This window comes from Daldinia vernicosa, assembly GCF_022497035.1.
Source record: "Daldinia vernicosa strain CBS 139.73 unplaced genomic scaffold F5Y00scaffold_36, whole genome shotgun sequence".
Taxonomy (NCBI): Eukaryota; Fungi; Ascomycota; class Sordariomycetes; order Xylariales; family Hypoxylaceae; genus Daldinia; species Daldinia vernicosa.
Genome location: NW_025953952.1, coordinates 64,041 through 91,643, shown reverse-complemented (window position 1 = coordinate 91,643; position 27,603 = coordinate 64,041). Strand labels below are relative to the sequence as shown.

Genomic DNA, 27,603 nt, shown 5'->3' with positions numbered 1-27,603 from the left:
TATATTGGGTTATTTGTAAAAAATTTCACTGCGCCCCTCTCTTACTATTATTTTGCGGGTAGGGTACATTAATTATTCACACCTTATTTTTTATTCCCCCCCCCCCCCCCCCCCCCCCCTTTTTTCAAAATAATTCTAAGAATAAAACTTAGGTATATTTATAGTTAAAATGATACGAAAGGACATCTAACTTGTAAATGTACGAGATGCCTTTGCTTAACGGAACATAGATGCTATAGTGGCTAGTGACTAGATCATGCTTCATATTTAACTTACATGCTTAGACGCATGCTCATGTACTAGATAGTCTATACTATTCAACTCAGGGTGAATTAATTTAGCTTTTTGGCTTTTAAGAAGTGCTTTTATTCTAGTGCCACGTTAACAGATAGCTATGCACTGTTGATTTCCTAGGCTGAACCCGCCGCTCTTCAGTATTTAAGAGTATACTCTCCTATTTATCGCTTAGGAAGAGCAAGTGAGCGCTCTCGTGCTTAAATCCAAACAATATACAAGATGATGGAGTGAATGAAAAGGGGAGTCATTGTTATTAAGAGCAGTATATAATAGTCGTTTCGGTGAGTGGTAACGCTAAAGAAAGATGAGTTGGTATTAAGAGGTATTAGGAGGTAGTTAATGAGGTTCTAATGGATTGACTGGGTACTTTCTTGCTTTTACAGGTGTGATTATTATTGTGAGGCTTACGATCTAGCCAAGTTGAAGCGAGTTCTCAAGTAATCTACTGGGTTTGTACGTAGCCTAGTTACCTGAGGTAGGTATAGCTAAGAAGATAAAGCTCGGCTCGTATGATATTGAGACCGTAGTTGAATAACATCATAAGCTTTCCCACCCCTTTCCCTAGCAATCTATGAAATACCATTGGCTCTACGCCGAGGTTATTGGTATATCAATACGGAGGGAACCCTAAAGTTCCAGATGCAACCCCGCATGGTATCGCAGCCGTCCACGAAGCATTATAACTACCGCGTGGAATCTGGGGTCTCCGCATTGATTTCCCAAGAACGGCTGGATGATCGTCATGGTTGGTCGGTGTGCTATGCCTGGATTTGGAAAATAAATGCCTGGCCTTCTATGAATGTAGAATAGATTAATGGAGTTAATGTTACCTACGCCTGTAAGACGTGAATGGTCTGCGGCGTGCCAATGGTACCTATATATCAATCACAACGCTTAGATAAGAATAAGCACTACTATTCGAGTGGCTCTTAGGACATACTTTTATAAAAAGTTAGCATTCGAACGCCAAAGATCGACTGCTATTTATTCGAGCCCGCTAGTTTCTTTCCTTTAAGAGCCGTGTTTCGTTTACAACTATAGGCCATGCCCACGGACGCGGAGAAGCAAGATGCAGCTTTGGAGGATCAGAAGTCAGGGACCCACGAGGGACTTGAAGTAGTCCCGATCGATCAAGGGGTAAACTTTGAAGTCCAAAATGTTCATCTGAGTTGGAGATCATGGGTATGAATCATATCAATTTTGCGTCGTGCTGAACTGCGTGTGTTGACAATTTGCTTGAATATGTAGCTAGTGGTGTTTATAACCTGCTTCGCGTAAGTTCGATGGCATATTTGCTCATTTGTGACCCTGTCTCTAATCATACCGAACAGTGTCATGGCCCAAGTATTCGTGGTAGTGGCGGCGGGCTCAGTCATTGCATTTATAGTCCGCGATCTAGGAGACGCTTCGATAGCCGGCTGGGTCATCCAGGTGCGTATCCACTGCTGCATTCTCTCAATAATGTTGTATAACTAATTAAGAACCTCTAGGGTCCGCTACTCATGCAATCCGTACTATCGCCTATAGTTGGTCGATTATCAGATGTATTGGATAGGAAATTCCTTGCGACCGTGCCGCCACTCATTGCATTCGTGGGCGCCGTTGTATCTGCCAAGGCAACGTCAATGAGCATGCTTATCGGTGGCGGTATTCTCATTGGGACCACGTTAGCTACGATATCTGTCGTACAGGCGATCCCCTCCGAGATACTGCCCTTGAAGTTCCGCCCTCTCGCTAACGGCTTCGCTTTTGTCGGAGGTACTGTAGGTGGACTGTAAGCATTCACTAATCCTGCTGCCCTTCCACCGCCTTTATATCGTCCTTTGCGGGGCTAAGTAAATGAGGACAGGATCGGTTCACTCGGTGCTGGCGCAGTAACTAATGTCGATGCTGGCGGATGGAGATACATATTCTGGATACAAGCCGCCTTTCACGGCATTACCGCACTAGGGCTCTTCTGTCTCTACTGGCCGCCGAAACATATTGAATACCCTAAGATGTCGTTATGGGACTATATATGGGCTTGCGATCCTATTGGATCTGTACTCTTCGTCGGCAGCGCAACTCTTATGTTACTCGGACTTGATTGGGCCGGAGGAGCCTACGCTTGGTCAAACCCTCATGTTGCGGTCTCAGTCGGCTTAGGCCTTACGCTGCTAGTTAGCTTTGCTATGTACGGTAAGTAGACACTTAGTCTCTAGTCTCTGACGATATAACATATGACGAGACCGATTCTTGATAATGTATAGTGAATTAGCTAACGATACTAGAATGGAGAGGACGATCCGATGGCCTAGTTGCCCATATCTTCTTTCGGGAGAACGCCAACTTTGTTTACTCGATATTCGCCTTCGCTGTTGAAGGCTGGATCTTTTACAGCGCCGTGAACTCCGTCGTGCCTCAGATCGTGCTTAACTTAGGATTCGAAAATGATGCCTGGCGAATCTCGGTCCGACAACTCAGCTACCAGCTTCCTGTCTTGTTTGCCTCCGTGCCTATTACGTGGTATGCGACCAGATTTAAGGACTTACAAGCGCCTCTCCTCGTTACTTTTACAATATTTCTCATCGTGTAAGTTAAACTCATATCGTATTTTGGAGCTACCAAGGCAATAAGACAATGAACTGATAAGCACACGTGGGATAGGTCTATCTGCTATGCCACTATCCGGCCCTCGTGGAGCTCTTCACAGCTCGGCTTCAATGTGCTTGCTGGCATTGGTCAAGCAGGACCCCTAACGCTCCTAGTAGCCTGTATTCAGTTCACGGCACCGCACGCTTTCTTATCGACGGCGACGGGCCTCGCTTTTTCTGCACGCGCTATTGGCGGCGCATTCGGGTCCGCTGTTCTAAACGCTATTATCAACGGCCAGCTCGCTAGTCATTACGCAGCAGGTGTTGGAAGCGCAGCTGTAGATGCAGGTCTTGCTACAGACAGTGTGCCAGCTTTGCTGGAAGCACTGGCCGCCGGGCAGATAGGGTTAGGAGTCGACACGGCAACACCTGCGGTCTGGGCTGCAGCCGTCGAGGCCAGCAGATGGCAATACGCTCATGCGTATCAACTGGCGTGGGCCAGCGTGATCCCATTTGTTGTGTTAGCTATCGTGGCTGTGGCTCTGTTGAAAGGCGTAAAGGATTTGATGACGGAAGAGGTCGAGGCTACCGTAGAGCATGTTTGATCATGAACGTTAGCTCGTAAACCCCCAATCTACCAAATAACGGGCGGGAACTTTTAACACGATAGATCGGTGTGGAAATGGTGACCATCTCGGTCAGGACAAAGACTCGGTTTTAGATTAGTTGCTCAGCTAGATGGTACTGAGTCGTGGAATTCTCCTAAAATATAGCTTCAAGTACTGCGTGCTAGAAGGTTTAGTATGTGTTTCCTCACATTGCTTTTGGTGACAACGCGCTTGAGAATTTTACATGTAGGACTGGCATTGCTAATTGGAACGTATCGTGTGTTCGGACCGAATGAATAGCCAAGATGTCTATTGTCAGCTGTTGCGTCCACGTTTAGTGTCTCGATGGACACTTAACACATCTGGGCGTAGAAAGGCTGAGACGAGGTGACTCTAGCTCTTTGATAGTTGCATGTTAGGCAGAGACTAACGGGCATGTGGCAAGTATTTTTATGAGCTTCTTGAAACCCTCCGTTCCGTACCTCTTGGTTGCAAGGCCCTACAGATAGCGTGCCGGTATTATTCGTTCCACGCTTACGTTCAAGACTGATTTTGCGGACGACCATTAAGCCATTTACTCATGTAGGGCCCGTCCAACCAATACCCAAGCTTTCTATAATAGCTTCTCACCCCAACACCACTGATAACGCTGATCTTATCGCTTCCATGCTCATCACGCGCGATACGTTCCGCCTCTTCCATCAGGAGGGTACCGAAGCCTTGATGTTGGAACTTTTTGGGATCTCTAGCATGTACTGGAACGGCAGTTCCGTATACGTGGAGCTCCCTGACCAGACTGGTTTGCTGGCCAGTCAATTCTTCACGGTAGGTGTACTTTTCGGTGCATTTGCGTAAACGAAGCAATGCGACCAAGATATCTTGCTTGGGGTCCTCATAGGCTAGGAAGGTCTCCCACCCACCGTTGGCTGTGTAATCCCGACGAATGAGTTCGATCTGATTCGGCCGAATCTTGTGTTTGACTTCGTTAATGCCAACCTCGCGGGTTCTTACATCGCGACACGTTGTACCGAAATCCTTCATCCGAGCAAGCGCTAATTCTCGGAGATTTCCATTTTCGACACCCGAAGTGACCAGCGGCATCGGAATGTCTCTCTGAACTCGATAAATTCTAGTCCACGGCGGCACCAGCGCTAGTATCCTAGCGACGATGTCGATTAAATCGTTAGGGGTATAATTTTGGTAACGGCCTGTGCGCCATAACTCGTAAAGCCCGGTACCACGAATAACTAGCGTCGGATAGATCTTTAAGCCATCGGTCCGGAATGCTGGATTCTCGAAATATTCTCTAAACTGATCTAAATCGCGCTCCATGCCTACATTCGGTAAGTCAGGCATCATGTGGGAGACAACTTTAAACCCGGCGTCTTTAGCAAAACAGAACGTTTCCGCAACCGCAGCTACGGTGTGGCCTCTGTTGGTATCTCGCGCGACATCCTCATACAATGATTGAACCCCGACTTCTAGGCGCGTACATCCGTAGCGGAGCATATCCGTTAGGTGTGGTTGTAAACAGTAGTCCGGCCGAGTCTCGATGGTAATACCGACGCATTTGACGTTGCTCATCTCACCAGCTTCAACCGCCTCGTCTACGTTCGTCGTTTGATAACCGCTCAGAGCGTTATGCAACTGCGAAATGAACTCCTCTCGGTACGGCACGGGCAATGACATAAATGTACCACCCATTATAATATATTCAACTTTGTCAACCGAGTGCCCGAGAGACTTGAGCTGATCGACACGGCCACGGGCTTGTTCGAAAGGGTCATATCGGGCGCGAATAGCGCGCATGGACGTAGGTTCGTATCCCGTATAGGACTGGGTGCTATATTCGAAGTCGGAGTCGGGTCCACCTGGGCAATAGACGCAAATATTGCCAGTGTAGGCGATGTGAGGACACCTATGCGGCTTACACATAACAGCTACAACGGCGATTCCAGAGGAAGTGCCTAGATATCAGTCAGCAGGGATGAAAATAGTATTTCTTAGGTGTTTTATATATGATAGCGGCATACGAATAGGCTTTGCGATCAGCTTTGGTAAGATATATTTCTTGTAGTGTTCGGGGACGGCGGCGATGATGGCAGTGAGTGGGGGCATGCTGGCGATTTTGTGTTTTCTAGAAAACTTGGAGCGCAAGCTGTTGAGGTTGATATCTCGCTTAGGATTCTTGGGGTCTTTAGAAGCCTCATGGTCCTCGATAAGGGCGTTGGCGATATCAGCGCAGCAGCGCAAGAATCGCTCGTTCTCGGGCGGGAGGTTGGCATCCTTCTTCCGGACGGTTGCTGTTATCGTGGTCGTCGCCATGTTGGAACTTGCGTGTGGCAATTCCGTACCTAGGTATAAACTGCTGGCAGTATATTGAGTAGGTGGCTATATGACTACCTAGGTAGATATGGCCGAAGAAGGTTGGTATAAAGTGAAGTAAAATAAAATATGAGACGAGTAGAAAGACGTAAATACGTAAAGGACTAGTAAGTAACAGTGAAAAGTATAGATGGTGGGGTTAGGAATCTAAAATTCTAAAATTATATTTTATCCAATGAGATTCAATGCAATGACTCTAGAATCTAACCTAGTGGGTACGGAATATATGCATATGTAACCCCGCCATGCGCCTGGCACAGCTGGCGGTCAGGCAGTGATGGAAGCAATACCTGATACCTGCATAACCTACAATACTACATTATGTACCTAGGTACGTGACTGTACATGTCCATATGTATGACCTCAAAGGTTACCTAGGCGAAAGGCAGTCGCGGCTGGTCGCGGGGTTCTACATACACGTACTGACATGTACCTTGCAACTCCTCTCCGTAACTCGCGCCATAACTTGTGGTAACTTATCAGTTTTTGTCTCCAACTCGACCCTTCCCCATTTTCAACTCTTCCATGAATATTGAAAGTCTCATGCGTTCTGAGCTGTCACAGTCAGGGACTGTCAGGTTCTGCAACCTTTTTATTTCACTTGCAGCCTGCACTGTCTTATATCCAATAGGGACTTATATTTGCTTTAAGTAGTAAATAGAGCAAGGCGTTCTCTTGGCTTGCTTCTAGTCCATTCCTCATCATTCTTCATTCCATAACCCTTTTGTCCGTATCTCTACCAGCTTCTCAGCTGCGTTAGCGACAAGTTCATCACACCATATTCTCCGCCGCTAGTTACTACAGCGCGCTTCCTTTTATTTTCTATCTAATACCCTCAACCGAGCGACACCGGGGACTAGGCAAACATGGCAACGAGCAGGATGCGCAGGGTAGCTAAAGAGCTCTCCGACATAAAGGCTGATGCGGATTTATCCGGTATCACTGCCATGCCCGCCGACGGTGACGCGGATTTTACACACCTCAAGGCCCGGATACCTGGTCCTCCTGGCACTCCGTACGAGGGTGGGAGGTTCATCGTGGACGTCAAGATCCCCAACGAATATCCCTTTCGCCCTCCCATTATGAAGTTCGATACCAAAGTCTGGCATCCGAACATTAGCAGTCAAACTGTAGGTTTTTTACCATCTCAATGTGTTGCAGTGTTCTCCGTGCCTACTAAGGAACCAGTTTTGCTAATATATTAAACACGCAGGGTGCTATCTGTCTAGATACTATAAGCTCCGCTTGGTCTCCCGTCCTTACTATAAAGTCGACCCTTCTGTCCTTGCAAGGCCTCTTCGAAAGTCCCGAACCCAAAGACCCACAAGACGCCGAAGTAGCCAAGATGATGATAAATGACAGAGAAGCTTTCAACAATAAGGCGCATGACTGGGCCGTACGCCACGCTCGTGCCCCTCCAAATCCCAAATATCAATACATCCAGCCACGGGCCACCGTCGCGCCACAGCAGGTCGACGACAGCAGGTACGAACCCAAGAAATATGCGATAGGTATTGTAACAAGTAATTAGCTAACCGGCTCCGTAGATACCAGGGCTATAACAAGGATCTTATTGATAGATTCGTCAGTATGGGGTTCGATATCGAGCGAGTTGTAGAAGCCTTCCAATTTGTTGGTATCGATAGACTTGACGGTCAGGATTATGAGCTGGAAGAAGCGTACATGGGTGATATCACGGCTCGATTGTTAGGGGAACCTTAGTACAACAAGACGGTTCGACGACATGCACGCCCAAGTCTCTCATTACCGCTATCATATACCAGTTCATCTTTCTATTTGAGACATCCTATGTTAACCCGCATGAGATTCTCGAATTTCAGCAACAGAATAGGGTTAAATTCGGTGTACTCAGTAGTCAGAAATGTCTTCACAGACTTGCATAAGGAATTAGGCGTCGGGGGTTCTCGGTTATAGTGTGCTACGCTTGCATGAATCAAATTACACAAGTTCAATTACTGCTTTAGTTATGCCTCAGGGCTGTGTTTAGATGTTTTAATTTTATTCACCTATTCTCTTGTGTGTTAGTTCCTTTTATTTTGCAAAGCATGGCCGGCCTGAAGTTTTTGTTCTAATAGCTGGAGACATGTCTAATAATTTTGCTTTGTAATTCGAATCGCTACATACCTACCATGTAACTCTTTCTAGGCTAGGTACTTTCTTCTATAATGTGTATCCGGTAGGGATAAAAGCAACAACCACTGGGAGACTGACACGATACTATGGCCAAAACTCCAGAATGCGGCTTCGATAGGTAGTCATAGAATATAAGGCCAATAGGTAGGTAGTATCTGATGGTGATTTGGATGCCGAGGAACGGCCCGCAGAGCACAACCAAGATGGCGGGTTGTGCATTTAAGGTACCATCTTAAGTAATTCTAGAACTGTTAGTGGGTACGATTCGCCTACGATTCGCCTGCGATCCGAGCTTCCGAGCTAAGGTTTCCCGCTACTTTTAGCAACAAGAGCTAATTACCTAAATTATAGCTACCAGGTACCTTAGAAATAACCACCTAGGTTACAACGTCATTCTTCACCCCAAACTCTCAACTTCACCATTAGTTACTTCTACATTTTCGCGTTTTCGTACTTCTACGCGCCATCACGTATGTCGCGTTCTAAAGTCTAAGACAGTGAGTGCGACTTACATGTAATAACATTTTGAAATTGAAACATCTTCTTTAGGTACATCTACATATCTCCCCGGAAGGTGCTTATCATCTATCTTATGGCTTAATCTTAATATCTTCCACTTTGGTCCCTTGGTCCCTTGGTCCCTTGATCTCTTCTCTCCTGTCTTATTTTCTCCCCATTTCCTGCTGTCTTGTATGCTATGTTCCCAAAGACGCAGTCGCAATAAGTTATCTCTATTAGACAAGTTGTTTACCAAATCCATTCGTTAACTTTCCAAACCCCTGAGTTCACCATTACAGGTCTCTTAGTTTTTTTTTTTTAGTTTTTTTTTTTATCTTCCAATCCAATCCAATCCAAATCCTCCAAGTGATCCAATTCGTGTATCGTGTAATCTTCTAGCCATCGCCCTCCGTAACCTAATACTATCTATTATTCACTCTACATTGCCCACATCTCCTCCACAATGGCAGTTGACGACATCTCATCGAGCGCTAAGGCCAGGGCCAACGAATTGCTCGCCTACGGCCAACATCATGTCGACCGAGTCGTGAGCCCGCCTACACGACAGAAGGCCTACGACTGGATTTACGACTTTTCAACCGAGAAGCCTATTCTATTCGTAAGCTTCATCTAGGCACTTACTAACTTATAAATAATTACGTTGACCCTCTCATACCACTCCTTAGTCTTTTGTCGCCTTTCAATTCACCTTCTGCCTCGCTCCTCTGCTCCTCTTTGCAGGCTTTGCCGCGACAACTATCGCTGTCTCTTTGATCTCAGCCGTCCTGTTCTCGCTCTTTTGGATCGGTGTCGCCACACTTTTTCTTGTGCCGACCCTCTGTCTCATCTCTACCATCGCTCTGCTACTTTGGGCATGGGCGGCCGCCACCTTCTTTGCTGGCCGTTGGGCCTACAATAGGCTACCGTTCAGCGTTGATAAACAAGGAAGAATAGTGGCACACGACAGCAGCGAGAAAAAGATCATCTACGACAGGAAGAACGGTATTGGCGCCGACTTGGACATCAAGGCCGAAGAGGTCGAGGTCAAGGAATAGATTACCGGTGAGGTTTTATGGATGGCGATGGAGCTTGGCTGGTTCATGATACACCAGGGCACCGTGGCGCTGTTGAAACTCAGATTCTGGATGTAGAATTAAATGGGTCGACTAACCCTTCTGTCAACGACGATTAGTAGATCATAATAATGTGCGTTTGCGTCGGCGTTTAGTTCTGGTACAGATACCCGTGGCAATATGCAAGGGAAACGGTTGATGGCCGGTCGAGGATCGTTGGGATGGTCCTGTTTCTAGCACACGTAACCATCGGTATTGAAATACGATATTATCGGTATACATTACGGCCTAACTTGATCTTTTCAGCAAAAGCAGCTCACTTGATCAGGATATCTTATTCGCGGTCCACATCAGTGTGCCAGATATCACCCTATTATCGAAATATTTTGTTACCAATCTTCAAGATTGAAGACGATATACATAATTTACGACGACGGAACCCTAGCAGCTCAACTAAGGCCAGTGAAGACATAATCTATCAGGTCTAAAGTTTATTTACAGCCTTTATATAACCATCGGATATTCATTTCCCTTCCGAGAAGGACACAACAGCCCACTTGCCACTCCACGCCCATTTCCTAGCACCGCTATCTCCACCGCCGCCCTCCGTAGCCAGGAGTTCTTCGTCCTGCCCTGGCTTAAGCCCGACGACGACATCAGCCTTACACGTTCGGAGAGCAAGGACGTTAACCCCCGAGCCGGGCCCGAGGGGTCCAATAGCTTCAGTGAACGGGGTCGAAGGGTCCCATGCAGCCTATTTTAAATCAGTATGCTTAAGTGGCTAAGTAACAAAAGAGCGGATGTACTTACATCACCAGTTAGCTTGCGATAATTCAAGTCGCCCTTGAATATGACCACCTCGCTGCTCTTCAAATCTTCGTATAGACTCTTCTCGACCGACGGTAATCTCCAATAACTACCGGGGTAAGTCCAGAAGCGGTTTGGCCTAAGAATAAGCTGCCCCTCGGCGTACATTTGAGACCATTCCTGGAAGAGGAAACCAAGTTCCGCAGCATCTTTGTCGGAGAGGGCAGAGGGGATTTTATCCTGCAGCTTCTCGTCGTCGGATGGCGTTTCGTAGAATTGCTTAGGGTTTACCAGGGCATTAAGGAGAGCAGCAAAGTCGGCTGGCAAAACATCCGATACAAACCAGGGAATCGACTTTGGGTGAAGGACAACGAGGGTAGCTAGTCCTGACGACAACAGGAAGCCGGCGAGGATAAGATCGACGTATAATTCAAACCCAGCATTATCCAACACAATGTCTACGCGACGCTCCTTTTTTCCTTCGGACTTGGCCTTCTTCAACACATCATACGTCGCGCCTAAATCATTGACGAGGATGTTCTTCTCAGCAGCCTTTCTGGCCTCGGAACCTTGTAGCTTCTGGATATCCTCGTAGGTGAGACTGGTTAGGAGAGATAAATCCGTAGCGTTACCCCATAAACAGATCTCGCACATCTCCAAGAATAGAATCTTTTCGGCCTCGTCGTGCTCAGCGCTAGTCGAGTTCCCATCGTTTTTTATCTGCGTTACCAAGTCCTTGTACCGAGCGGCAAGCTCGATAACAGCGGGTCGAGACGATCGGAAGGTCTTGATCTTCTGCCGGTAGAATACATCATAGGTCTTCCAGTGCTTAGAGAGGCTGAAGGACGTATTAAGACGTCTATGTTTCCCGTCAGCGCCATCTACCACGGGTCTCGACGGGCATAAATAAGGCAATCATTATACGTTCTAGTACCTGTAAAGATAGCATTCGGAGAATAGCCAGGGGACGTTGAACCAGCTAGGTGTTCCTAACTGCTCCAACTCACGGTTATATATGGCTACATCGGCGGCGCCATCGTCTCTTATCGGTCTAAGTCGAGAGTTAACATGACTTCGTCATCGATCAAATTGGCACGCCCACGCGCGTTGGGACATACGTGAGCTGTCGGTCGTGTTGGAGTTCGTATTTGAGGCGCGCGAGCTCTTCTATGATCTTCTTGCCCTCGTTCTGCTTTTCGGGCTCTTCACACTCGGATACCGAGCGATATAAATCGTCAATAGCTTGAGTCTTAGCAGTTTCAAGTTAGTTGAGCATCGCCAGGTTTTCCATTTTTGTAAACTGACTATTATAACAGGCCATCGATCTCGAGCGGATACGTAGGCGAAAGAGGACTTGTCGCTCGTTAGATATGGAGCTGATGGAGGACGAAGGAAAGGTTAGCCATAGATTATTGTACAATAGTTATACAATTATAAAAGCAGTATGCAAGAGGAAGGAATCGAGATTCTTACGAGTCTTGGTGTCAAACTCCATTTTGATAGTAGAATAAGTTAATTATCTTGAATGCGCTTTGGAAATATTAATATTGAACATTATGTCACTTCACTTATACCGCGCAGCTAAATATTAAAGCAAATGGCGGGGCATCTGGCGGGACATCCTGGCGGGGTACCTCCGACATGAGCTACACTCAGATGTACCCAAGTACCTAACCTAATCTTAGATCAGAACGTTACTAAGATCCGACAATGCGGTCCAACTCTATTTATCCGTCGGAGACATTTTTTACGCTGGAACTCTTGGAAATTATTATGCGAAATTGATAAGGAAATGATAAGGAAATGATAAGTAATTGATAAGTAATTCATTAATAAATGATAAGAAAATTGATAAGAGATTTGATGTTTCCGACGGATTCTCACGTGCGAGCCTGCGAGCACGTGAAAACGCTTGCGCGAGCTTGCGAGTGCATGCGTTTTCCTAAATTTTAAATATTTATGTACTCCGTACGCTACCTCATGTAAGTCTATGAAGTTCCCCTCCAAGCATATGAGTTACCTAGGTAGGTAGTATAATGAAAGAGTCGGTAATCTATTTTGTTTGACTATATTCTTACATTTAAATTAAATTATTTATTTTAAAAGTATTTAACCCTCCCAAACCAGGTGGTTTAGTTACCATTAATCTTTCCCATAGTAAAGATGTAAGTCAAAGCTGATTCTTGGTGTACTAACAACTCTAGCTTTTGCCTTGGCCGTTCAGTTAATTATGTACTCACCTATGTAGCTAGGTACCTAAGGTAACCCATAATACAAACACATCTTCCGCAGGCTTTAACCTATTTCTTCTCGCCAAGATACCGTCTTATAAGTGTGAAAACATACACAAGGGCCAACGCAGCAACGTAGAAAGATCACGTCTATCTCTCTAGTTTTGAGTCGAGCCCCAGCTTAGGACTTACACCACTTGCCCGCTAGTTCTAACTGTTATCTGCTCGTTCTACAATTCTGTCGCGCCTAGTAGCCTTAAAGGGTTACCATTATCGAAACTAAAGAGTCGACCCCAGTATCATTGCCTCAAATCGCACAACACAACTGATTCCATTAAATACCCTACCTCAGCCCTTACGATCTGTACTACTTAAATAGATATCTATAATTTATATTACAATAAATTGAGTTGTTAATAAGCGTAGAGGCTTTTACGACCCTTTAGTTCCATAGTTTTGTAAGCACAAGACGTTTGATTTGCCACAATAGCTTACGAGTACATCGCCCTTCCCTCCTTAATGGGCAAGTCCAATAATTATATACCTCGCTCATACGAACGCTGAGGAGATTGCAGCCTGTGATGAGAAATCTGATTGGTAATTTTATGTGTCAGTTCCATTATTACATAGCGGATGATGAGTACCACTGTAAATGGCTTGTCAAGGAATCGGCAAAAACGGCTCTCGAACTATTCTAAAACTAAGATCAAAACAAAAATTGGTTTCCCGTCTAGTATAGCTTGCTATACGAGGACTATTTAATCCATGTATAATTTACTAAACCTGATCCTCTAACGCTGTATTCGTATCCTATGTTGATCATAATGGTTGGTCCTCACGAAAGAAAATGCTAGTTATAGAATACAGGAATAATACAGAAGGCTAAGAGACCTATTCGATCACTGTCTAACAAATATTACAATTAATATGTAGGCAAGCCTCTTAATCACTTCCCTTGCCATCCAAAGGCATAATACTCGCCCAAATCTCGGGAAGGGCTCCCTCGCATAAATATCAAACAAAGCAAACTTGACGTCTGCCATATTTAATGCCAATTATGACTAATGCCAAGATAGTAGGTACTAACGCAGCAGAGGGAAAATAGAGTGTAAGTGCTACTGTAGGACCGAGACCCGTAGTGTACAGCGTAGCTACGGCGTCGAAGCGACGTGGAGCGGCGGGTAGATGATGCTACGTAGTACCTGGTGTATCCGAATACCCAGGGCACAGACCAGACGTTAACCGTGATAGGTCACAGACGCCGCTTACTATCGTATGCAGCAAGGATTCTCCTACTAGCCTTACACAAAGACCACGGGCTGCACGGGAAGACCCCCACTCCATCATCTTATCAGATGATCTGATAAAATTTGCAGTTCTCGATCGTCGGGGACAAGTAGGGAGATTTCGGAAGGTGTCAAGATACTCTGTTCGGCTGCCGGCTTTATTGCTTTTTCAGGGGAAGCGTCTTCGACAAAGTTCCCGTTCGGATCCGTTCTTCGGCCGCCGGCACGCTGCCAACATACTTGTAAAGCCTAATATCATAATATCATATGTTAGTCCTTTCTAGCTGAGATCTAAGTAGCGATTGTAGGCTTGAAGTATGTAAGTAGGGGTAAAATTATACGGTGTTACGAGATCTGTATAATCGTAGTTTGTAGGTATTGATCACAGGTACTTAATAAATACCAGTAGCCAGCCTCCCTTCTTGATTTAAATCCTCTTCTCCCATGTGTCTGCGATTTGGATAGGAAGATAGATACGCACAATTCACAACGGCCCGGCTTGCAATGTCGACCATATCTCCTGCTGAGGCCCATGCCTCTACCGGTCGCGATATCGAGAAAGACCTTTACCCGGCCCAACCTGCGACTGAGGTACCCGAAGGCTCCAAGACTGAGTCAGACGACGACTCGGCGCACGTACAAGATGGTGTCAAACGGGTTGAAGCCATCACTACCGTCTGGTCGAATAAATCCTTATGGTCTACTTTCGCTCTGTAAGCTATAAATTTTAACACAAACTCCGTGCAGTCGACCTCTAACAATTGTAGCCTTTGGCTTGTATCCTTCGTGTCTGCGCTGCTCTCGTCTATCGATAGTTCCCTATCTCCATATGTCACGTCTTCCTTCTCCAGGCACGGCCTACTAGCGGTCATCAACATCGCTGCTAGAGTGATCGGTGGCGTTGTCACACTTAGTCTCGGCAAACTTATCGATATTAGGGGACGTATGGAGGGTTTTGTGGGATCATTACTTCTAATCACTGTCGGTATGATCATGAAGGCGACCTGCCAGAACGTCGAGACATATGCCGCAGCTCAGGTTTTCGCCTGGGTCGGCAGCGTTGCTCTTGGTTTTGTTATCGATGTCTTCGTAGCCGATATTACTACGCTGAAGAACCGAATGTTTATCTTCGCGCTCAACTCGACTCCCAACCTTGCGACTACTTTTGCCGGCCCTCGAATCGCCGAGCTATTCTACACCAAGGTCAACTTCAGATGGGCATTTGGTGCCTTCGCCATTATCTTACTTGGGGTATCTCTACCAGTGGTTGCTATCCTTTTCTATCACGAACGGAAGGCAAAGAAGTTAGGCCTGCTGCGCCCGAAATCAGGTCGCACGACGATACAATCTATTCTACATTATACCATCGAGTTTGATAGTAAGTTACAAAAGGATTTCAGAGGGGATGTTTTCGATACTGACCGGTTGTGTCCTATCTACCTCTTAGTTATCGGTGCGATTTTCGTGTCGGCGGGATTCACACTCATCCTCCTCCCATTCAGTCTTGTAAGCTCGGCTTCCCACTCGTGGAAGAGCGCAAGCGTAATTGTCATGATCGTCATGGGAGTGGTCAGTCTCGCCGCATTCGCGGTTTGGGAGAAGTTTTTCGCTCGTGTCAAGTTCTTCCCTTTCGAGTTTCTAAAGGACAGGACTTTCTTGGGCGCTGTACTGGCGTATTTCATGATTTTTATGACAACCTTGTTAGTCTCCTCAATATTCTTGTCCTATTAAATAACCCGATCAGCTCGATGCTAACACTTGGAACAGTATATGGGATGCTTATTACAGCTCTTACCTTCAAGTTGTCCACGGCCTCAGTATCAGTATCGCGAATTACGTGCTCAATGCTTACTCTCTTACTTCGTACTTCACCGGTCCATTCATTGCCTTGTAAGAGCACGAGAACCCTTACTTACCAAGGAGCCTGCTAATGCTATCATCTTCAGATATATTCGTTATACCGGTCATGTCAAGTATCCTGCTCTGGCCGCTATCCCCATATATATACTGGGTACCGCTCTGATAATATATTTCAGAGTACCCGGCGCTCAGGTCGGCTATCTCGCGATGTGCCAAGTGCTTGTCGGTTTCGGTGTGGGCGTGATTAATCAGATGTCTCAGCTCATTACCATGGCATCCGTTAGGCACCAAGATGTTGCCGTCGCCCTTGCCATTTACGGCCTATTTGGCTCTGTCGGCTCTTCTATTGGTTACGCTGTTGCGGGTGGCATTTGGACGAATATTCTTCCGGTCAAGCTATACGAATTCCTCCCCGAGGATAGCAAGAATATGACTGCTGAGATTTACGGAGACATAACAAAGCAAATGGAGTATCCAATCGGCACACCGATTCGGGACGCCGTCATCGAAGCATATGGTGATGTAATGAGGAAGATGATTATTGTCGGCTCTTCACTTATTCCTTTGACAATTATCTGTGTCATCGTTTGGAGGAACATTAACGTTAAGAAGCTTGAGACGGTTGAGAAGCGATCCAGGGGAAATGTATTCTAAGGCTTGTATCTATAGGCGTGATGTCGTGGTCTATTGTTTGGAAGTCTTTCGTACACGCGCGACGCCTATTTTGGGCATCGTATAATTAACATGTCATCTTGGGATGCAAAGATTAGGTAGAGACAATAGAATCCTTATCATATACATATACACACATACCTACCTCCTAAGGGTTTGCCTCCCAATGCCATCTGAGATTTAGCATCAACATAAGCGCAGGGTGGTAGTTCAAATACAGCATCTGTTATGACCAAATCTATAACATGATCGCGGAAGACCCCTATAAGGGTTTACAATTCGCCAGTTCCAAGACCGACAACTGTTCCTTATATGATTGTATGCGGTTAGAAAAAAAGAAGTATTCATGACAGGGAAAATCTATCCAAAACCTCACTGGTTCTATGAGCGGACGACGCCATGAATTTTATTACTGCATTGTTGAATTATATAACTGAATTAGGGAGACGCAGTCATAACATGGCTCGGGGCTTCAAGCATTGCATAATAGAACATGCCTTTCGTTATAGCACTCAATATAAAACACAATATCTATCATACATGACATTTCCAGGGTATGTCAGTGGTTAATAACGACGTATGACAATTACATGATCACGGCGAGATACTGTGATGTTTCACGTTAATGTGTTCACTTGAATATAGCTTAAGTTGGTCGCGAGGGGCCACTATATCAATTGTCTTCAGGTCATAGCAACACATACAATTCGGAATACGGAATACTCGGTGGCTACAAAGATTCTAGTACCACTAGTCATGAATGACTCAGCTGGTGAAGCAAGACAGCGAGTATTACATAAATAACTACTTTCCTGCTTCCTTGGATCCCATGAGATGGGCCTCCATCTTGGCAAGTCTACCTATCTAAGGTATGTTTTTTTTGAATTCTTCGCCTAAGGTTGAAGCTTTTACCGGAACGATCCAGAGCTCATTCTTCGCAATTTTGTCGCTGATTTATTTATCTGATATTCAACAATACCTTCTTAAAAAGTTCGGTCAGTTCGAGGTCATAGACACGGTAGGCGATATTTGAATAAATTTATTTTTATATTCATTTCGTAGAAGCTCTCGGATCACGATCTATGACTGTCTTATGTTTGTCTCGGGCTTCATGTCTATAATAGCAATGACTCCTTATTGTGAGCACCCATGAGAAACTACCCCGTGTGTATATTACGCCGCGGCCAGAAACAATATGTTGGACAGTAGTTGACAGTTATTCAGATGACACGCGAGATTTTTGGTAATGTATCATGTGAATATCGTCGTATGGGATGATATTGGCCTTGGCTACTATATGGGAAGTCTGGGAGTTTCCTCGTTTGAGGCCGAAATGGGTACACGAACAGTTCAGCCCTTGAGAGAAATTCAACCGACAAGAAGCCAGGTTGGGTACCCAGATATCAATCTAAAGCCGTACAATTCTATAAAATCTCCTCGATGGCCATGATGAGGTTCTAGCTACCAAAATCCTTCAATACGATTATCATCTTCTCCCTATTCCTTATTGTTAAGAAATCTACGCAGGGCGAGCCATTGAGGCAAGCCACCGTCTTTGTGTATCGCAAAGCTTCCCGTTAACTCATATCATGAGCTTATAATTCTTGACATCTTATCTGCGACGCTAAGAGCCTCGAAGACTGGCCCAGAGCGTCCAAGTACCCAGGCCACATTTTCGTGTCATGCAATAGTTTAAACCGCCAAAGGACTAAGGATTGATCCTGGTGGGAGCCTTATTTACCCGGTCCTTACTCGTGGTCTAAGATATCCGTACGCTAATCTGAACCGAGATTGATGTTAAGCACTCCAAGAAGGAAATATGTGTACATATTATTACCTCCATTATCACCACTTGGCCCCTTGCACCCGGAACATCGAGTACGCAATACATTACTCTTTCTGTCCAAATTCGGCGCCCATTACCTTGAGTTTGAGTCCTCCGAGTTCTGTTGGCGCCGGCAATGTCGAAAATGGCGAGCAGTGGATCCAACAGCCATGCGAGGCGCTTACTTACGCTCCAGAGTATAACCCAATTGAGGGCCTAGACTACAGTAACCCTTGCGTTGCTGGGGGCTGCCTTGTCTCACAGAAATGCAGCGCTGGTAGCTGCAGGCTGGAGGATGTCGGTGGGTGCTGGATTTGCTGCCAGTGTAATCGCGGAGGGAATACCCTCAGGTGGTGCATTCGTCCAATGAAGAAGATCCCCGATGCTCTTTGCTATCATTCCATATGTCAGAACTGTCGTCCGGATCATGGATAGAGAGTATACGTGCAAAGGGGAGTAAAGGGGAGTTAAGGGGAGTTTGATGACTCGGACAGAAAGCCTGTCGTTTTGCTTGGTATAACCTTCTTGCGGTATCCCCTCCATCACTTATCACTTACAAGATCTCTTTGATTCTTTCTCTCCTTCTTATCGAGGAGTTGGGATAGAAAAGCCAAGATGATCCTCCTTACTGTTAAGAGTTAGGAGAGTGAGACCCGTGTCGAATTTGGGAAGTCATGCTAGATTATATTGGTTGCATTATTGGGTTCTCATTACGAGATCGGCGACTTCGCCACGTGGTAGCTGGATCTTATGTATGACAGCTTTTGATAGTTGCGCTCGCCTTGTAGAGCCCCTTGAAGAATATTTTTGCTTTTCTAGAAGTAATCTGTCTTTCCACACAAATGTGGCTTCCCGAGCGATCGTACATCATCTTGCGTGTACCCCAAGCGCCCCTGGATATTGGTACCGCGCGGATGGTTGCTTCACCCAGGTCTCTGGATCATCCGCCGCGTGGACCAAAGTGTCGGGACGTGATTCGACTACAGTAGGCGAGCACACAACGCTATAAGCAATGATCGCAATTTTACACGTGGGTTTTAGTTCAATAATTCCAGATTCATAGAATAGATGGGTACGCTTAGATTTGGTCGCCGACGTCTGCAAATAAACTTCGACTGATCTACAGGTATATTCTGAGAATAAGATACAACAAGAACTAGGCACGTTCCATTGTACACTACGCAAAAACTAGGACGAAGCACAGGTAGTCCCAGAAGAGATAAGAAGCACGCATGTGCCGGCCGCCCAAGTACCAAACAAGACTCGACGTAAACAATATGACATAGTTCTACTCCATTCTTCCCATTCTGTCTAATAGTATCCGAAGATTCCGAAGATTCCTTCCAAGAAACCGCATAGTCATATCATGTGTACCGAAACAGCCTATACGCTCCGGTGCGAGCACGTCGTTACCCGAACCCTCTACTGCTCGGATGCTCCCCCTCCATCTCGACAGTCACGCAAGGAACGGAGGACCTGTAACAGGGTCATTCGAAATGCCGTGCCTTGGCCACCCCCACCACAGTTTGGGACACAGGCCACATGCCCCTTGACGAACTGCCCCTTCGAGGAACGAGGAGGTTATTGGAACTGTTGCTGGTGTGGTAAGGAGTGGAATGACCAAGGCAAGTCGATACCATAATTCTCATCAAGAATCAAGGCTTTCCCGCGGTTTCTAACGTTGCCTTAGGTCGTTGTAGTTGTGTGATGATTATTGACAGACAGGAGTATCGCTGTGGGCATATTTGCTGTGAAACATGCGAAGCGGCTACTGAGGCTTAGCAGGGAGGAGGGCTACAGCAATAAAAGTCCTGTGTATTAGCGAATCTTGGAAGGAAAAGTTCACTGTTTGGGAATCAGGCCTCGATATTCAGCTCTACGAATAGGAGGAGGCCATCTTTGCATAAAGAGATGACTTCAATTCGTGGATTAGTTTCGGGTATATCCTCATTGAAGCTGTGTAAGATACGATGATTAAATGTGGCGGACCTGAATGAAAGATTAATATTTCGTTACGGGAGCCACAGAAAACAAAATAGGAAGGTAATTTAAAAGCAATAACATTGCACTCCAAGAGCCGTACAAGAAAGAAAAGATAAAAGGGGAACTTGAGCGTTAGAATATGGCGGACGTGTTGTTCATAGCCCACGATGGTCTTGAGTATTAGAGTACCCCCAGCAGTTTAAATAAAACTAAGAATATCGATCCGGAAGAGAGTTGAAAGTCGAAGAGAAGGTCTATTTAGGAAGTAGTAGATGTGGAAGATTGCCAGCCCGTAAGCGAAAAAAGTAATGATCCTCGACCAACCTAATCCGGGTCCCGGGTCTCTGGTCGATCGCAGAACCGTACATAACGCCACAGTAACTAGAACACCTTCCGGGTCTCAGTCTTGAAAAGCAATTTGCTGGGTCGCCCAGATCGTGTGAGATCTATATCCACTCAGGTCCACCCGTTCGGCAATATACGGTGTCGTACATGATGCACATGTGTGTCAAGTAACCAATAGTGAGTCCGGCTAAGGGGGAGGAAGAATAAGCATAGATGGGCTGACCTAGCAGGAGCGCGAATATCGCGATTGGACTGTAGGCTGCTGCTGGCGGCGTCATAGTCGCACTAATTCACACTGCTACCCGAGACAAAGATCTGTACCTCGCCCAGGTCGCTGCCATCGCTCCTGGGTCAAGGGAACACGCTCGCCAATACGAAGGAGAGAGCTGCTGATCCTTGCCCCCGGAAATCTTTCTCACTCGACGTGTTGCAGAGTTGGGGCGTCTTTCTTGTGACGCACCAGATAGGGGGGGATGTGTGTCTTCCTCATTATCGACACAAGGATGATCGAGGCTGGAACTTTGTGCGTGGGAGGAAAAAGACCCAACAGGCTACCAGTACTCACGTCGCTCCCGGAGAAATACATAGGTTCCCACGAGTACAGGTGAGTATATATAAGAGGTTGAAGATGTCCGGGACTTGGGTTGAGATCGACCAGTTCGTCCTCTCCGGCAAAACACTAGCCTCGTAGTCGTGTGCCGTCATATTTTAAGTCTTCACACCAAAAACCGGCGAAAATGTGCCACGGACACCCTCACTATCATCCCTGCTCTCACACATCGGTCAAATGGCTGTACTGTCCGGAAGCCATGTTCGATCTGGACACGGGATATGAGACACCCTGCTCGAACCCGATCTACTCAACACCGCAGCCAACCAACGTCGACTGTCCCCTGCAGAACTGCAACTTCAAGGCCCTAATGGGGAGCTGGATTTGCTGCGTCTGCGGGAAAGGTCCTAATACCCAAGGGTGGTGCACCTCGTTAGGCCGCAGGACGGATTGGAATCCCCTAACAAGAAAGGTGGAGGAGATGGAAATGCCTTGTGGGCATGGTTGCTGCAGCTCATGCAGCCCATCCTGTGAGGGTATGAACTACACTGCCGTGCATATGGGAATAGATCCTCCTGACTATTCATAGCGACGTCGCGAGGCGTGAGTCCGGAAATATCGTTCGCGGAAGTTCGAAAGGCGAAGAGTAGCCGCAAGGCTCATAATACCGCGCGAGGCTCCGTACACAAGCGAGGAACGGCGTACGACTTCAGCCACAACAACGTGAGTCGTCCCGCCGTGTCAGAGGATAGCGAACCAGTCACTTCGTCGACAACTTCAAGCTCCCGAGGATCCCGTCGACCAAGCCACGACACGAGCGCCGAATATTCGAAGAAGCCAAAAATAACAAACGGGAAGAAGAAATCACACAACAAGGGTCGCAGCATCCATCATTGAACTGTATGTATACACGAATCTATACAAATGAGGAAAGAAAAGGACCGTAGTCTCTACTGGCTTTTAGGTTAACAGTAGACCACAATCACTCGGTATAACAGTCAGTTACGGATGGAAACGTTGTTAAAAGATAGTACACTCATAGGGCTGTATCGTATCCATAGCATACATGCGGAGAGAAAGGGATATCTGTGAAACGTACCCTATACATTACTTTATCCTACTAGTACGCTTGATCGGTTGATATCTTGCCGCTCTCGGACTTTAGCAAGAGTCGTACTAGATACTAGATATACGATTAGTCAATGATGGTGGTTGAACCCGTCGCGTTAGCCATCCCAAAATGTATCATGTATTTTTTCAGCCCTCGCCGTTTATGTAGAGTGTGCCCCCCGTTCGTAGAGATGTCATTAGCATATGCGGTCAGCTTCTTCTCAGCACTACCCTGTTCTATGCGAGATAGATCATAGGGTTGCCGCCAAACTGCCCTCAGCTCTCGCTAATTTGAACCAGGTGTGGCCAAGGAACCCGTATCGGTTTCAACATGAGTACTACCTTTCGTTTAATATCCACCAGCTGAGACAGTAATTCGTCTTTGATAAAGGAGAGTCCCTATTCGCTCCAAGTAGCGGGTCGCCACTGACTGTAACCGGCTCACCGGTAGCAGAGTGAGACCAGATGAAACTGGGGCTGTTGCCAGCTACTCGGGTCTATTATGAAGCGTGAAAACTTGTTGGTTTCCGCAACATAGAGGCAAATGTCTGGTATGGTAGATGAGAAAATGCTCTGGGACGCAATATCTAGCAACGCGCAAGGAGTTACATTGCCCACACGAACACTGCACCCTACCTTAATAGGTACCTCCTAGATAAGTGCTCAGCAAATACATAGGATACGTTTGGCAGCGGTTCAATTAAGAATTACAGCTTCGCTCTAGGTCTTAGTCGCCGATTAGGAGCTTAATATGAATAACCGAATATATAGGTATATATATATATATATATCTGATCCGGGGTCTCGCGGCAAAGCTGACTACTTCACAGGTAACTTCAATACGTTACGGACGTTAGTTAACAGACATGACGGGTCAAGGCATTATTGGAAGGTGAGTGTAAAGAAAAGCTGTCCTACAAGTATGTATAATGTGAAATGAAATATGACTGCATACCTTCGTCTCCTATTGCGCGATGTGTATAAAATACCCCTTGCCATCCGGAGGCTGTCAATAATACCCCAGGGTTACATTCAGCTTACCTTACCGCCACGTGCGCAACATGCAGGTCTGACGAAAGCTGTGAGATAGGCTGGACCAGACAGGGATCCCTTGGCCGTATGTTCTGTAATTGGCAGCGATCCAAACTTTTGATAGCGAAAATTGGCTATTCCTTAGGCCTGGTTGGCGGGTTGACGGGCTGGCGAAGTGATAACTCTCTCCCTGCATGTTGTCTGCGAGTGTGATACATTACATATTCAGTATCATTTCCGTTTATGAAGCCGCAAGTCGCATATCATCACCTATCCCGCGGTAGGGGCCCCCTCAATTAGGATTGGGTTAGAGTCTACATACTACCCCTCGAATTGTCGTCGGTTAGACTTCATTACCTACCTAGGTTAAACGGGATTCGTTGGCGGATCGACATGATGATCATTGGGCCACGTGCTGGTCCATGGAACTCTTCGCCAACAAAAGATAACGAGGGAACGAGGGGGGAAGAACCTTGTAGACATAGGTTGCCAAGCAAAAATACGTCCGGCGTTAAGGTTATAAATCTGCCTTGGCTAGTATACTTGGGTTGTTCGGTATGAATGATTCTAGGTTAAAGTACCTAGGTAAGGTAAATACCCATAATATGAACTATTATCGTGAGGCATTTTTATAGTGTAAATATTTAATATAGTTATTTACTACTTATACTAGCATGAGTTACTTAGCAAGTCTACTAAGGTAGGTAGCTAGTGTATGTTCTCACGCGTGTAGCAGTAACCGCAGGATCTAATAGTGCAGTCGTCATGTTGTTGCATGATCAGCACAATCCGAGCTCAAGAGAGACTTTGGGCGGAGTCAACCAGGTACCATTTTGTCTGAACTTCCATTTCTGCACAAGAATCCGCGTGGGGTATTGTGGCAAGAATACCTACCTTACATACATATTATGAGGTAGTATAATGCATGTAAAGAAAAACGGCACGCGAGGCCACGACGTTCTTGAAACAAGATAAGAGAGCGGTTAAGGCTCTTAATAAGATCTGCTGCTCTTAAGAGGTATTTTCTTATTCATAACATATATACAAGGTAGGTATGTACCTAGATAGCCTAGTCATGAATCGGTGAGCCTCCCTGGCCGCTTGGTAGCTGACTGCATGCATTGCATGTGGCCGAGCGGCGGGCTCAAAGCCATGTGGCCGCCGTTCCTCCTAGCGGGACAAGCTGGGAGATGGGAAACATAACTCCAACTGCTTTTCAAATCCCATACATAGTAGATTCTATTTAAATAATTATATAATAAGTTAGGTACCTAAGGTAGTAAATAATGAAATTAATCAATGCAATACGCCTATGTCTACGTCAGCTAGGTAGTATGGTATATATTGTATTGTATTAAGTCTACGAGTTATTATTATGATTATGATATAATACCGCTCTGATCGCTTTATGATGATCTATCAGCTTGCCTCGCAAGGGTTCCTTAGGTTAGGTAGGCTGGACAATAACCTTGCAGCCTTCGTAGCACAATTTACACCTAACATGGCACTTACATACATAGTAGCATTCCCACGGCTCCCACCAGTAATCTGCATTTTAACGACTTACACACCACCACCCTCCCCCCTTTTTTCTGTGTGTATGTTTTACTGTCTAGATTCCGTGCCCTTTTTTTTCTTACTGCTTAGCAACCCCTATTCAATATTTTTTTTGTTCGTAACTATTTCTATCGTGTGATATTTATATAGTTACTAGTTGAGAACCAATTCATTTTTCCTCATACAGCAAACTACTCAATTGAGAGGCATCAGGTCATTCCATACCTAATCGATTCAAATCCCGTCTTCATCCGTTCCATCCCTGCATAGCGCCGTTTCGAACATCGAATCCACCACACCATTACCGCCATTACCACCGTTACTACCACTTTATCACTCTACTACTCTGCCACTACTCTGCCACTACTCTGCCACTACTCTCACTATTCCCACTTCCAGACGAACGCTATTCTTCAGTCAGTATTCGCACTTAAATCAGTCATAAAAACCGGCTTGTCGTAACCAACCCTCCACGAAGACAAATCGATATTTAGTATATACATTACCTATACATACCTACCTAGGTAGACCTCCCAGAAAAAATGCCTACATCGTTAGATTCGTCGCGCCCTATCATGGCGCCTTCTACTGTACGTAATAAAAGCCTTTTTTTTTTCTCTTGTTATTATTATCTCATTCTAATCTTACCTGGCTCGTGTTTCGTCAGCCTAATCTATTAACCAATGTAGTTTGATCAATGATCTTGCGTATTTATTATTTCATAATATAGAAGAAGAAAAAACAACAATCGGGAGATATGAAGAACTAACACGCGCCATTCAAAATATAGGTCGGCTCCCCCCGCGCATCAATGCGCTACAGCACATATAGCACAGCGCCGTCATTGGCGGCAACAGTACGAACGAACGATTCGGCGCACGCTGAGATTCGCGAAATCGAATCCGGGCTCATGCGCATGGAGAATAAGGCTCTGTCAAGTCAGCGCGTCATCCTGTCCGAGGAGAAGTCAGCCAACCTCAACAAGCTCGCCCTCGGTGCTAAGCTCGATCGTGCGCTTGAGCGTCGCATGACTAGTCAAGATGCCGTTATGAGGCCAAGGAACCGAAGCGTGCGCGAGAAGGATCCGGAAAAGCAACTTTGAGGGCTACTGTAAATCGACAAGGAAACGAAATAAACCGAAACGAAAAGCAAGTAATTAAAGGACGTTGGAGGATGATACCAGGCGAGCGACAGCTATAGCTCTAAAGCATTTCCTGTTATTGTTTTTTATGTTGTCGTCGTTTTATCTCATTGTTAGTTGGTCTCAAAGATGGATTCGAGAGGCCGACATATCATTTCTATTCAAATCTTTACCTTCGGGCCCGAGACACGCAGGCCGATCCAGCAATCCGGCCTGAGGAACGGAGTTTACGACAGGATCAAGTCCTTTCACAAATCCAAGTCAGCCTACTAGTTGTCTATGACGGATACGATAGATGAGGCGTATCTGGGGGAGGGGGTGTTCGGCTGGAGCTCGATATTAAAAGGTAATATCAGAAACCCTGGGAATCATCTTCCTAAGTTGCAGCCCATCACTAGATGGTTAGGAAGCATGCATAGCGTAGATTGTGGAAGAGGCTAGAGAGGGAGATACGAGATAGAGACTGGCATGTTTTATCCATATTTCAGCAGGTAATCTACTTGCATGTCAAAATTGTCCTTTCCCCAGCCCCTCGTGTGATCCAGTCCTTTAGGTATCGGCAAGATTCAAGGTCGATGAGGGACGATATAACAGAGTCTGAAGGAATGATATATACATGGACTACCGCCCAACTCCCTAAACGCCTTTAGAGTGAATACCTGATGTGCATAAACATGACCTAATCTTCATGAATAGGTCGAAACGTAAAACTTGAAAAGAAAAGCAACGCCAGTGTACACCTCAAGAATTACTCTTCTCCCCCAATCTCACGTTAATGTCCTTCAACAAGGCGACCAGCTCGCCCTCGTTGCCTTCCATCTCCAAGCCCTTACTAACCCATTCCTTGGCCTCGAGCAGCCGTCCCATCTCCGCCAGACACTTGCCCCGCCTCCACCAAGCCTTCGAGTTACCAACGCGCTTGGCCTCGACGCTGGCCTCAGCATCGGCGGCGCCCTCAGCCCAGTTCTGCAGACCCATATGAGCCTGGGCGCGGTTGGCGTAGAGGGCAGCGACCTCTTCGCGCACCAGCTGCTGGGGTTCCCACAGCGGCCGCGTCAGGGCCATTTGCAAACCCAAGGTGTAGAATTTAACGGCGTCGGCGTGCTTTCCCTTGCGGTATTCGGCGTTGCCGCTATCTCGCAGTTTGCTAACGTTGGCCGACCGCTTCGGGTTCACGGGGAGCGGCGGGGGCGGTACTTGGTTCGGCGTGTCGAGCGCGAGGAGAGAGCGGTGCAGTGCGTTGAGCGAAGCTAGCTCGGATTGTAGAGAGCGAGAGCCGGATAGCGCTGTTACTGCCTTGGTCTGAGGGTCGATCTGCAAGGGCAGCATGGTGAAGGTTTCGAGGTCTGAAGACATGTTGGCGGTGCGGGTTTGGGATTACCAATAAAGAATTGATGTTGGACTAGTTAATTATTCGGTACGAAGTAGGGGATCTAAAAGTAAAAGTAAAAGTATAGAACTCTAAACTCGGATCGCGGATGGCGGTGGGTTGGGCAGCGACGAATTGGTGATGTTCTTGGAGAGCTCTTATTAAATGCGATCTGGCGACTTTTACAATTGCGTCGCTGCAGGCGAACATTAGGTACATAACGTATGACAGATGCATTGATAGGAAG

At 46.2% G+C, this 27,603-nt stretch overlaps 10 protein-coding genes across 10 annotated transcripts; 7 read left to right on the top strand and 3 right to left on the bottom strand.

The window, feature by feature from the left end:
• Positions 1 to 1,341: 1,341 nt before the first annotated feature.
• On the top strand, positions 1,342 to 3,475 carry F5Y00DRAFT_263758 (MFS general substrate transporter; the record flags this gene model as incomplete). Its single annotated transcript, XM_048011554.1, has 7 exons — positions 1,342 to 1,479; positions 1,546 to 1,571; positions 1,629 to 1,728; positions 1,788 to 2,071; positions 2,147 to 2,475; positions 2,568 to 2,868; positions 2,944 to 3,475. The coding sequence occupies 7 exons, from the start codon at positions 1,342 to 1,344 to the stop codon at positions 3,473 to 3,475; spliced, it is 1,710 nt and encodes a 569-aa protein (XP_047863109.1).
• Positions 3,476 to 3,756: 281 nt separating this feature from the next.
• On the bottom strand, positions 3,757 to 5,986 carry F5Y00DRAFT_122406 (uncharacterized protein). Its single transcript, XM_048004073.1, has 2 exons — positions 5,512 to 5,986; positions 3,757 to 5,445 (listed from the first exon to the last, which is right to left on the bottom strand). Exons 1-2 carry the CDS (start codon positions 5,801 to 5,803, stop codon positions 4,019 to 4,021), a joined length of 1,719 nt encoding a protein of 572 aa, XP_047863108.1. The 5' UTR covers positions 5,804 to 5,986; the 3' UTR covers positions 3,757 to 4,018.
• Positions 5,987 to 6,022: 36 nt separating this feature from the next.
• F5Y00DRAFT_241927 (ubiquitin-conjugating enzyme/RWD-like protein) lies at positions 6,023 to 7,901 on the top strand. Its single transcript, XM_048008429.1, has 3 exons — positions 6,023 to 6,993; positions 7,077 to 7,348; positions 7,411 to 7,901. Exons 1-3 carry the CDS (start codon positions 6,730 to 6,732, stop codon positions 7,583 to 7,585), a joined length of 711 nt encoding a protein of 236 aa, XP_047863107.1. The 5' UTR covers positions 6,023 to 6,729; the 3' UTR covers positions 7,586 to 7,901.
• A 977-nt stretch (positions 7,902 to 8,878) lies between these two features.
• F5Y00DRAFT_122365 (uncharacterized protein) lies at positions 8,879 to 9,690 on the top strand. The gene is made up of 2 exons (XM_048004072.1): positions 8,879 to 9,134; positions 9,202 to 9,690. Exons 1-2 carry the CDS (start codon positions 8,979 to 8,981, stop codon positions 9,568 to 9,570), a joined length of 525 nt encoding a protein of 174 aa, XP_047863106.1. The 5' UTR covers positions 8,879 to 8,978; the 3' UTR covers positions 9,571 to 9,690.
• A 403-nt stretch (positions 9,691 to 10,093) lies between these two features.
• F5Y00DRAFT_122330 (DUF89-domain-containing protein) lies at positions 10,094 to 12,057 on the bottom strand. The gene is made up of 6 exons (XM_048004071.1): positions 11,869 to 12,057; positions 11,701 to 11,771; positions 11,514 to 11,644; positions 11,330 to 11,446; positions 10,399 to 11,254; positions 10,094 to 10,342 (listed from the first exon to the last, which is right to left on the bottom strand). The coding sequence occupies exons 1-6, from the start codon at positions 11,888 to 11,890 to the stop codon at positions 10,112 to 10,114; spliced, it is 1,428 nt and encodes a 475-aa protein (XP_047863105.1). The 5' UTR covers positions 11,891 to 12,057; the 3' UTR covers positions 10,094 to 10,111.
• Positions 12,058 to 14,416: 2,359 nt separating this feature from the next.
• F5Y00DRAFT_271295 (MFS general substrate transporter) lies at positions 14,417 to 16,426 on the top strand (the record flags this gene model as incomplete). Its single annotated transcript, XM_048012771.1, has 5 exons — positions 14,417 to 14,625; positions 14,680 to 15,290; positions 15,360 to 15,612; positions 15,680 to 15,802; positions 15,859 to 16,426. 5 exons carry the CDS (start codon positions 14,417 to 14,419, stop codon positions 16,424 to 16,426), a joined length of 1,764 nt encoding a protein of 587 aa, XP_047863104.1.
• Positions 16,427 to 19,114: 2,688 nt separating this feature from the next.
• Positions 19,115 to 20,286, top strand: F5Y00DRAFT_241918 (uncharacterized protein). The gene is made up of 2 exons (XM_048008428.1): positions 19,115 to 19,894; positions 19,960 to 20,286. The coding sequence occupies exons 1-2, from the start codon at positions 19,636 to 19,638 to the stop codon at positions 20,049 to 20,051; spliced, it is 351 nt and encodes a 116-aa protein (XP_047863103.1). The 5' UTR covers positions 19,115 to 19,635; the 3' UTR covers positions 20,052 to 20,286.
• Positions 20,287 to 21,334: 1,048 nt separating this feature from the next.
• On the top strand, positions 21,335 to 22,149 carry F5Y00DRAFT_271293 (uncharacterized protein; the record flags this gene model as incomplete). Its single annotated transcript, XM_048012770.1, has 2 exons — positions 21,335 to 21,683; positions 21,737 to 22,149. The coding sequence occupies 2 exons, from the start codon at positions 21,335 to 21,337 to the stop codon at positions 22,042 to 22,044; spliced, it is 657 nt and encodes a 218-aa protein (XP_047863102.1). The 3' UTR covers positions 22,045 to 22,149.
• Positions 22,150 to 25,388: 3,239 nt separating this feature from the next.
• On the top strand, positions 25,389 to 25,948 carry F5Y00DRAFT_263751 (uncharacterized protein; the record flags this gene model as incomplete). Its single annotated transcript, XM_048011553.1, has 2 exons — positions 25,389 to 25,436; positions 25,637 to 25,948. The coding sequence occupies 2 exons, from the start codon at positions 25,389 to 25,391 to the stop codon at positions 25,946 to 25,948; spliced, it is 360 nt and encodes a 119-aa protein (XP_047863101.1).
• Positions 25,949 to 26,338: 390 nt separating this feature from the next.
• On the bottom strand, positions 26,339 to 27,530 carry F5Y00DRAFT_122248 (uncharacterized protein). Its single transcript, XM_048004070.1, has one exon. The coding sequence runs from the start codon at positions 27,341 to 27,343 to the stop codon at positions 26,729 to 26,731; it is 615 nt and encodes a 204-aa protein (XP_047863100.1). The 5' UTR covers positions 27,344 to 27,530; the 3' UTR covers positions 26,339 to 26,728.
• Positions 27,531 to 27,603: the final 73 nt, after the last annotated feature.